General features: G+C 46.1%; 1 protein-coding gene across 1 annotated transcript; it reads left to right on the top strand.

Annotated features, from left to right (window-relative positions):
- The first annotated feature begins 5,998 nt into the window (after positions 1–5,998).
- On the top strand, positions 5,999–10,082 carry LOC124701736 (serine/threonine-protein kinase RIPK-like). Its single transcript, XM_047233827.1, has 5 exons — positions 5,999–6,484; positions 7,310–7,445; positions 8,541–8,677; positions 9,214–9,337; positions 9,422–10,082. The coding sequence occupies exons 1-5, from the start codon at positions 6,035–6,037 to the stop codon at positions 9,877–9,879; spliced, it is 1,305 nt and encodes a 434-aa protein (XP_047089783.1). The 5' UTR covers positions 5,999–6,034; the 3' UTR covers positions 9,880–10,082.
- Positions 10,083–10,775: the final 693 nt, after the last annotated feature.

The following is a 10,775-nucleotide window of genomic DNA, read 5'->3' as shown; positions in this document are numbered from 1 at the left end:
TTATTGTCGCCACAAGAGCGACGATGCATCGCATATTGCTAACCTGTTTTTCAGGGGAATTGTACGTCTACATGGAGTCCCGAAGACTATTGTTTCTGATCGTGACGTGAAGTTTATGAGCTACTTCTGGAAGACACTTTGGGGAAAGCTGGGGACAAAGCTACTTTTCAGTACTACTTGTCATCCCCAAACTGATGGTCAAACTGAGGTGGTGAATAGAACCTTGTCACAACTGTTGAAATCCATGGTCAAGAAGAACCTAAAGGAGTGGGAAGATTGTTTGCCGCATGTGGAGTTTGCTTACGACAGGGCGGTACATTCTACCACAGAGATGTGTCCCTTTGAGGTGGTGTATGGCTTCAAACCCATTACTCCACTTGACTTGTTGCCTTTGCCCATACATGAGAGAGTCAATATGGAGACATCAAAGAGGGTAGATTTTGTACAGAAGATACATGTGAAGACTAAAGAGTTGATAGAGAAGAAAGGCAAGAGCAATGCTGCAAGAGTGAACAAGAAGCGTAAGGAGATGTTGTTCAAGCCTGATGATATGGTCTGGGTACATTTTCGCAAGGATAGGTTCCCGAAGCTATGGAAGTCCAAGTTGCTTCCTCGTGGTGCTGGTCCTTACAAAGTGCTTGCCAAGATCAATGATAATGCATACTCAATAGATCTTCCAATTGCTGAGTTTGGTGTCAGTAATTCTTTCAATGTGGCTGATTTGACACCATATGACGGAGAAGACCTTTCAGCATCGAGGTCGACGCCTTTTGAAGGGGGGGAGATGATCAGGACATCCCTACTACACTACTAACTCCGTCATTGCAAGATAAGACGATGCTGCTGTGAAGCTCAAGTCTAATGAAGTTAGGATTGGACCTATGGCAAGGGCTCGTGCGAAGCTACTCAAACAACAGGTGAATTTTTTTCTAGGTGATACTTTGATCGACGAGAACTTTATACTGCCTAAGTACTTTTACTTATGTATGATCAGGTATGAAGAAGGAGCAAGCATCGCACGAGGAGGAGAGGAGCAGATGGACAAGAAGCTGGACGTGAAGCTGGCCATGAAGCTAGATATTGAAGACATCCCACGGAAGCGCGAGGGAGGAGAGGGAGGCATGCGCAAGGGAAGAAGAAGCAGCTCAGGCCGGCAACAGGCCCGGTCTGACCGGCCGCCACGCCGCCGCGCCCGGTTCCCAGCCCGGTTCAACCGGACGCCCCGCCGGGTCAGCCCGGCGCCGACCGGATCCTCAACCATGGCACACCGGGCAACATCTAGGGGCCCTGGACCCCCAAACCGGTCACCACCCAGTGCCAGGCCCGGTTTCAACCGGCCAGACCCGGTCCCAGACCCGGTCGATCGGCCCCTGGACCGGCCGAGTCCGAGTCTGTCTCGACCAGATCCAATCCGGGTCGGTTTTCTATGTATCTTTTCGACCTCTGGTCGTCCTGAACCACTATATAAGTGCACAGGACGCCCCCAAATTAGCTTTAGAGCACGTTTAAGATAAAGTCTAGTTCATAGTTGATTGCTTTGCAAATCTATAGAATTCATACACCATATTGCATCGATTTAGTGTTTGTTACTGAAAGTCTTGTATGATCTGCTGTTTCATTGGGGATTAGAAGATTGTAATATACCGCTTCGTGATCGGCGGCTACGTGCGCAAGTGTGTGGAGTTGCGAATATCTTGCAGGGTTGAGAGCTGTTGCATTAGCGACAGGGATTGATCAAGAGACTTCGTCGGCGTCATACAAGTTATCTCCACCTCCTCATCGTGTTATCTCCGTTGTATTCATCGTGTGTTCAGCACCACCACCGTTGCTTACTGAGAAGCTCGGGCCACCCCTTATCAAAATAAGTTGAGCACATGTTGCCGAAAGGAGAAACATTGGATATATGAATCAATAAAAATGATGAAGGTCCCTTAGTTCTTCATGATGTATCCAAGTCCCTTGTGAAAGAACATGTTGCAAAGAAATTGTTGACAATAATATTTATCCCAACATGTGATGAAGTTGCAGATGGGTTCGCGAAGCCGCTACAAGTTCGATAACTAGAAGCTTTCAAGAACAACTCAACTTAGATATTTTGATATTGAGGGAGGATGTTACATGATAATCTTTTAGAAGCATGATAGTATATAGTTGTTTCAACAACTTTTTAACTAGGTCGGTATCTATATACAGCAAACTGTGGATCCTTTTCTTCTTTTGTACGTAGGTAACCAACTATGCACTTATCCGGGGAAATACGGTATAGCACCCGCCCCCCAGCCCCCCCCCCCCCCCACCACACCCCCTCCCACGCCCCTCCCACCGAATCTCATCCTCCGTTAACCATCAAAAGAGCCGTCCATTATTTGTATCGTACCACAATTATGGCGGTGTATTTCTAGTACAAAACCGTTTTTTAGTTGTGTTCCAAGAGCCATCAATACATTTAAGGCCTAAGAGTCATTGGACCATTATTGTGTTATATATGATGCACCATCCATATGTGGTGTCATCAAGAATTAATTAGTTATAATCTACTACTGATCCATCTTGTTCATTATTAGATCTCATACCTAGAAAATAGAGTATACTTTTTTTGTGTAATTTTAGACGCCCCCTCAATAACTTGTAGTTGTTATCTTGTTAACTTACTATCCATCTTGCTCAGTCATTTGCTCTCAAGCTTGGAAATTAAAAGATATCTTTTTAATTATTCCAAATGCCTTTTGAATCTAAAACTGATAAATTTATAATGACCTCAGTCAATCATATCAGCCTTTTCAAATCACAGCCCGGGTAATTAAAAAGAGCACTATTGAAACAGTTCTTTTTTTCGAAATGGGGTATCCCCAGCCTCTGCATCAATTGATGCATGCGGCTTTCTTTATTAAAACGAATCCAGTTATAACAAGTAGCAAAATAATTTTTTTTTAAACTTATTACAATTGAAACAGTTCTTAATGGATACAATCGTGTTAATGTCCACCGATCTAATTTGCGTAAGAAGGATCATAAAGATTTTAAATGCTAGTTGTTGTCCTAGCATTTATTCTCCTCCGAACTTGATAGCTTCCGTATTTGACTAATTAGTTCATGTATAACTCTAATTTTCAATTAATTTACTCTTTTTTTCACTACTTTGTTCACCGATCTCAACCTTCTCACCAATCGTTACATACACAGGGCTCTGGTGGCTATGAGTCAAAAAATTCACGTCCATTCGATTGACCCCCTATATTAACATGTAGAGCTTCCGAGTCTACTTAGGTCACGATTCAAACCATTCTCTATGAATGCATTCTACTCAAACTGCATGCATTTACATGACATGTACACATGTACAGCATGAACTGTACCGCTCCAGATTCCGAAATTCACGACGAAAGCATGGACTTCATCATTCGGCTTTACAGAGATTTTCATACCCTCTACATGCAAAGTCTCAGCCAAGCAAATTTGAAAACAGAAGAAAGTCTCAGCCAAGCAGAAACGCCGGCGTTCGATCATGCGTACGATAGCTAGCTATAAGGCACCTAAGGTCAAGGTTCTAGAATCGACCTCCATGTGTCAAGATACAGTGACACCATCACCATTCACCACGGTCCAGATTATTAAATCTAGCAACCTCATGCGTTTATTTAATTATCTGGACAAAGCAGAAGGTCATGTACTCGTCTTTGCATTATATAATAGCAGTACCTTATGCGCTTCTTTAATTATCAGGACAAATCAGAATTCCTTGGCCTTAAAAATCACATTTATCTGAGGAGACCAAGTACCAATGTCACGTGTTTTGATGACATGGCTTGCCTGACCAAGGAGGGGGAGTCCCTGAAATTCGGCGCTATGTCCTGTTCTCGAGTTGCACAACGGCCCTCATGGTGGGTTTTTTAGTTGCTAGCTAGATCAAGAGGAGATCAACTTTATTCTAACTAGTGCGATCTGCCGCATAGATGTGTGTATCTTCAAAGTGGGAGTAGTACTTTGGTGACAAAAATATAGATTTTCAAATGATACTCCAGTTTAGGTGAAAACAAAATAACAGAGTCTTCACAGAGTGCGGCGATTGTACAGTGCATGGGGCAAAGTCTTCACAGAGTGCGGCAATCGTACCATGCATGGGACCTCCCGTGCACGGGTTCATTAGGTTACGTATCGATCATTGTGTGCTAATCTGCCGTAGTCATCTGAAACACAACCAAACTCGACGAAACTTGATGAATCAGTTCTTAGAGCATGTTTAACAGATCCCTTATTTTTTCACCTCTTAAAACACGAGTAGAGGGTCCTGTATTCACTTTTTTGCTGACCGAAAACTCGTCCGAGCTAGCAGACCACGTATCCCCACCCCGTAAAACAGAATTCTACGGAATATTCTGTTTTCAGCGGCGGCGCGCGGGTGGCTATGGCGGCGGCACGGGGAAAACGGTTGGGAATTCTGAAATGTCCGCGCGCCCTAGTGAAATGGGATGAGGGGTTGGCCCTGTATTCAGCCTCCCGCCCCGTACAAGTAAGGGGCGAAGAGCCGCCCCGTAGCCAAAACTGTAAAAAATCGATGCGGGGGCCTGTTTTACGGGGTCTGCTAGACCGCCGGGTAGCGTCCAACCACTTATTTTGGCGGTTATTATACGGGTTTGAGCCTTTTAAGGGGTCTGTTAGACATGCTCTTAAAGCAGGAAATCAACGGCCCAGACATGTGCGGGACCTCACGGGCATGGGACAAGAGCATTTGTCGGTCTTCACAGCTTTCTCTGCACTGGGCAGGTTTATTCTAAGGGAGGAGGTTTGCATGGAACTGTTGTGTCACTTAATAACTTGCAAACTACGACACAATGTGATCGTGGCGATCCACTCCCGGTACGCATAAGCACAACATAGTTCAGAGCTTTCCTTCAACAGATCTAGTTCAGACTTATTTCTTTCTTTCAGTAATAAATGCTCATGAATCGGAGACAGATGGTACAAGTTTCGGCGGCTCGTGTGGCTTGAGCATACCTCCCCGCTATCTTTCAGTGCCGTTTCAGGAAAAGAACGCTGAGCTGAAGCTAGCTATCACTCTCTGTTGTGGTAGCGCGACATGTGCTTCAAATTTTCCCGTTTTGCTGGGCAGAAGCGTAGCTATCGGCGTCAGCCCCACGCAAGAGAGCAGGAGCAACGACGTCCCTTGCAAGTTTCATGCGGTACAAAGGTCTGGAAAGATGGATATTTCGTTCGTGTCGTCAGTACAAGTTGTGTACTACATTGATAAGTACAGAAAAGAACACATGTAAAAACAAGTACAGAAAGGAACAGTAAGTGCAAATGGTGTGCCAAGTGCCAACACAGTCGACATGCTCAATCGTATAGGGCCCAAATTGAAAGCACAGTAAACATGGATTCTCCCAAAAGGAAGGCAGACTGCACAAGATATATCTTTCCACGGAATGGAAAATTAAACAATAATCTTCTTTCTAGAGATCATTACAGTCAAGTTGGCCATTCTGAACCACCAGAGAAGAAAGATACCCAATCAGATGAAGAACATTACTGAACCTTCTGCCTTTTGTTGTTGTTGTTGAATGAATGGGACTGGACCCTGTGCTGTCTCTGAAATTCCAATCCATTTGCTCCTCGATCCCGTCGGTCCAATCTGAAACGGACACAGAAGTACACGGCGCCGTGCTTCCATCGGAACCGTGAGTACACAATCGGACGCACGAGGAGGCTCGGTGAGAACGCCAGATACGAGCGCCGTTCCAAGTGCCGGCGCGGGCGCGCAGAAACCTTCTCCGCCCGCCCAGTGGTTTCCCGAGCCGACGACCCATCCAAGTCAAAAGCCTCAGCCCGCACGCCATCTCGCCCGTCCATCCCTCACCAAGTCACACCGGACCAAACCCCGCCGTCGATAAGCTAGCCACACCAACAGCCATCGACGCCGGCACCAGCGCACCACCGGTGTCCGCGTGTATATATATCCCGATACGGCCAAAGAAGCCGGTAGCTAGCTCACGCACACACACGCAGACGGCACGCGGAAGGACACGCGCGCGCGACGATGGCGAGGTCGTCGTGGAAGTCGCTGTTCGGCTGCTTCAGCTCGCACTCCGCCGCCGCCGCGGCAGCCGCCTCCGGCAAGAGCAGCAAGAAGAAGAGCGCCAAGAAGAAGACGAAGGTGGCGGCGTCGGGGAGCGGCAGCAAGCCTCGTAGGCCGAGCCGGTCGCTGCACGGGCGGATGTCCTTCTCGGACCTGAGCCTCAACGGCGGGATGGTGTCGCCCGAGGACCTCTCGCTGTCGCTCGTCGGCTCCAACCTGCACGTTTTCACCATCGCCGAGCTGCGCGCCATCACCAGGGACTTCTCCATGACAAACTTCATCGGCGAGGGAGGCTTCGGCCCCGTCTACAAGGGCTACGTCGACGAGAAGGTCAAGCCCGGCCTCCGCGCCCAGCCCGTCGCCGTCAAGCTGCTCGACCTCGAGGGAAACCAGGGGCACAACGAGTGGCTGGTACGTATGCATTATCTACCACCCCTCTTCATCACCGAACACCAACAGTTATTATTTAGTTAGCTAGCTTTATATTTCCGAAATTAGTTGCCGAGAAAATGCGGTCCATTCATTTGTATTGCACATTTGCACTCATGGCTACTACTCTACCTTCACTAGTCGATGAGATTTGTCTCCTATTCAAATGTTAGCTGAGCTGCTCTGAATGATGATCACAAGTTTGAGTTAGCTATATACAGGCATTCAAATTCAAGTCAATTTGAAAGCTATATGCTCATGTGAATACAGTTTCTTTCTTTTTACGAAATGGCTTACTACAAGTTTTGCAATGAGCGTACATATTTTTCTTTCGAAAGCGAAACGTAATAGATTCAGGAAACCATGACATAACCTTCCTACACTAAAAGATTGTCCCTTCTGCTGTAATTGATTAGTATTGTAGACCTGTAGCACTTCCAATCAGTCTTGTGCATATACCTACCTCCCCTCTAATTTGTTGATTTTTTCCATTGTTTATCTGTTAATATTCCAAACCACTAGTCTTTTCTTACAAGTAGAAGTTTCCTTGGTGTTGACATATTCTCTCGGCAAAAATAAACTCCTGATCTTTCAAGAAAGTTGTGGACGCTTGACAACATGCGTACATCCCTGGGACAAATTCAATGAAACAGTTGTTTTGCTTGCTCGTCTCTGCCACACTTCCTTTGCTGGTTTATTGTCTGTTTGACCAGTTGAAAGCAAACCAGTGAAATAGTAGTACTAGTACGTTTACATTTGACTCATGAACTGCAAGAAAGATAATAATTTGTGAATTCTACGATGCAGACCGAAGTCATTTTCCTGGGGCAACTGAGGCATCCTAACCTGGTCAAACTGATCGGTTACTGCTACGAGGACCAGCACAGGCTCATCGTCTACGAGTTCATGACCAGGGGCAGCCTCGAGAAACATCTCTTCAAAAGTAAGTACATAAACAAAAAAAAAATCAACTAATTTGCATACTCACAGAAACTTTTTAGATATATCAGTTAACTATTTTTGCCGACAAGAAAACGAGATATTGTTTTATCCAACAGTTGAACACGTACGTACGCTACAGGAATAGTGTAAGTGGTAGTACTGCGGCAAGTGTTAACCTTGCACACCACAAGAAAGGGATATTCCTGAGACATTGCTGTCGACCGATATCCTTTTCCTCGCTGCATCATGAAGCTAAAAGAGATTCGGTCGAGTCGCACACATCAATCCAAATGGAGGGGGCTGCGGTTTTTACCAACCACTTGCTCTTCCATCGGCCGGTGCAGCTTGATTGATAGATACATATGTCGACGGATGAATCCGAGTGGCTTTCCTTGCTCTGCACCCTTCGATTCTTTAATCTAATTAACCTGTCTCATGGGTTCAGTTCAGACTTCAGACTGCCTTTTAGACTTGTCCATTTTCTAGAGTTACATCATCATCTTCCACTCCCTTGGCATATACCTGGAGACGTATTGGAGAGATCTGGAGTCATTTTCTGTTAATCACTTTGATCGATTTCCACACCACACCGGCATATCTTCTTTTTCGCTCTTGGTGCTATGTCTCGGCAACGTCGGCATCTGTTTCATCGATGATTAATCCGAATGTGTCAAGGTGGTTTAGGGATAGCGCACCTGCACCAGTTGTTGTCTCTCTCTAGGCTCAGTTGTTTCACTTTAAAATCTTTATGCAAAGTTGTTTCACTAAACTGGCCCTCCAGCCATCGTGGGGCCTTCGGATCAACATATACACAGAGCTAAATACTCGCTCGATCGTAAGTCAAAAGTTGCGATATTATGCCGATCAAATCATGCGCTCGTGATTCATCTCCATCACCTTGGGGAAACGGACAAAAATAAAGATGCTTCATGCTTTATTAACGAGAGCAGCCTGCTAGCACTGAAAATTAAATAAGGTGTAAATGCAGCAAAGGAGTACTTGCTCTTGGTTAAAAAAAAATTTGTTATGATTTCAGCTTTGGTTAACTTCATCTAATCCACTGAATTAACTAAATTCGTGCGTGATGTAAATGCAGAGTACGCCGCGTCGCTGCAATGGTCAACACGGCTGAAGATCGCCGTCGGCGCTGCCAAAGGGTTGGCCTTTCTCCATGAGGCCGAGAACCCGGTCATCTACAGGGACTTCAAGACCTCCAACATCTTGCTAGACTCGGTACGTGACCTCATCTTACGTCCATTCTTCGCCTACCTCTGTGCCTCTCACAGTTAAAGATGGATAGGACTTGGTGATTCATTTGTGAGAGGTGGATTATTATCCATGTGAAGGCGTGCTTATTAGCAGCGAGTAAACTGCTGAAATTGTCAGGTTGCCAAATGCCAACTACTGAACAACGAAATGTTGACTACTGCACTAGGTCACACCTTGCCAACTAGACTTAGTCAGGCTTCGGGTCTAATTCAACTATTGCAGCGCATCCGTACTGACTCTTGCTGATTACATGCATTGGTTGATGTGATTGATCAGTTCATTAAGTTGCAGAGTTGGTGGAGTGTAGTGGAAGTCTGAGTGCATTTGGTTTGGTTCAGTCTATCCCACTACTGACTATTAGGCACACTGCTACATCTATATTCCATCTGATTGGTTTAGTTCAGCAGATACTCCAACTCAGACATTTTCGTGTCAATATTCAGCTCCAAGTTGCAGTTGAGTAGAAATATTTAACTTTTTGAAATTTGCAACTTCTCTAGGATTACAAAGCAAAGCTATCGGATTTCGGGCTAGCCAAAGATGGACCTGAGGAAGACGAGACACACGTCTCGACCCGGGTCATGGGCACGCAAGGCTACGCTGCACCGGAGTACATCATGACAGGTAAATACAAGGCACAAACATATAAAATCCACGGATGTTATTCGAATCCGAAGCTAGTTAACACCCGTGCATTTCAACCTACAGGCCATCTGACCGCGAAGAGCGATGTGTATGGTTTTGGAGTGGTGCTGCTGGAGCTCCTAACGGGACGCAAGTCCGTCGACAAGAACCGACCACCGCGGGAGCAGAACCTGGTGGACTGGGCACGGCCGTACCTGAACGACTCTCGGCGGCTGGACCGTGTCATGGACCCGAACCTTGCCGGGCAGTATGCCGGAAAGGCCGCGCAGAAGGCCGCAGCACTGGCGTACCAGTGCGTGAGCCTAAACCCCAAGTCTCGCCCGCACATGTCTGCAGTGGTCGACGCTCTGGAGCCACTCCTCGCCCTCGAAGACGACGGCCTAGTCGGTCCGTTTGTGTACGTGGCACCACCCGACAATGGTGGCAATGATGGCAGGGAGGGAGGCCACACGAGACGAGCAGGCCGGAGAAGGTCCCAAGATGCAGCAGATTCTGTTGCCGTTGTTGTGGAGCGTGTGTGATGGTATGAGTAGACATTATTTGGAGCTTGCATCGAACAATAGCGCACCAAATTGAAATTGGAATGCTTGTGGAATCATGGTTGCATTTATAACCTCAGAAACAGAAGGAGAAGCTTGGAGAACTAGAGATTGTAAAGAAAATAGGCCATCTCTTATTTCACACAAAAAGAGATACTTGCATAAGAATGCACTTCAGTACTGTAGCATTTTACTTTTCTTGGGAGTTTTAGGAAATAGGCTGACTTGTGAAACGAGAGTACGCAACATATAGTTATCGGTATATGTAGGTTGCAACCTATGTTTTCCATATTAGACTTGTAATAAGGGTTGTATAGGACATGTTATAATATACCACTTTATCGAAAAATGTTATAATATACCAGCTGTATTCTACCCAACTCTTGTATGCCACCGTGGGGGCTATTCCCACACATATATTAACATGTAACCAAGCACATGGAGAGGGTATCGTTCAATCCCATCTCAATGGACATGGTACCAAAGCATCCTCTTCCTGACGTCTAGCCTCCACCGAAAAGCCACAAAACCAAAACCTAGTTGATCGGCTAGCCGATCAAAGCTAAACTCTGTGATTTTGGTCGTCTGGTCGATCTGGTGTGAGAGGAATACCAGAGTGTTTGAAAAGGTCTCCAAGCCAGTCAATGTGCTAACGGATCAAATTAAAGATGAGGCGAAGCAGTGGAGTCTAGCTAGCGCTGGTTGTTTGTCTCTCCCAGGCCCCTAAGTCTCTGGTTTTGTTCTAGCTGTTTGTGTTGTTTGTAGCAGCTCAGTAACGATGACTAGAAGCGTGCGGTTTTGCTTTCTTCCTGGAACTGTTTTTCCGGTGGTCGTTCTGTAAACTCTGTAAAATAGCCACCTCGGTGGTTCCCCCCTTC

Source organism: Lolium rigidum, chromosome 3 (assembly GCF_022539505.1).
Source record: "Lolium rigidum isolate FL_2022 chromosome 3, APGP_CSIRO_Lrig_0.1, whole genome shotgun sequence".
In the NCBI taxonomy this organism is placed as follows: Eukaryota; Viridiplantae; Streptophyta; class Magnoliopsida; order Poales; family Poaceae; genus Lolium; species Lolium rigidum.
This window is presented reverse-complemented; position numbering and strand designations above follow the sequence as displayed.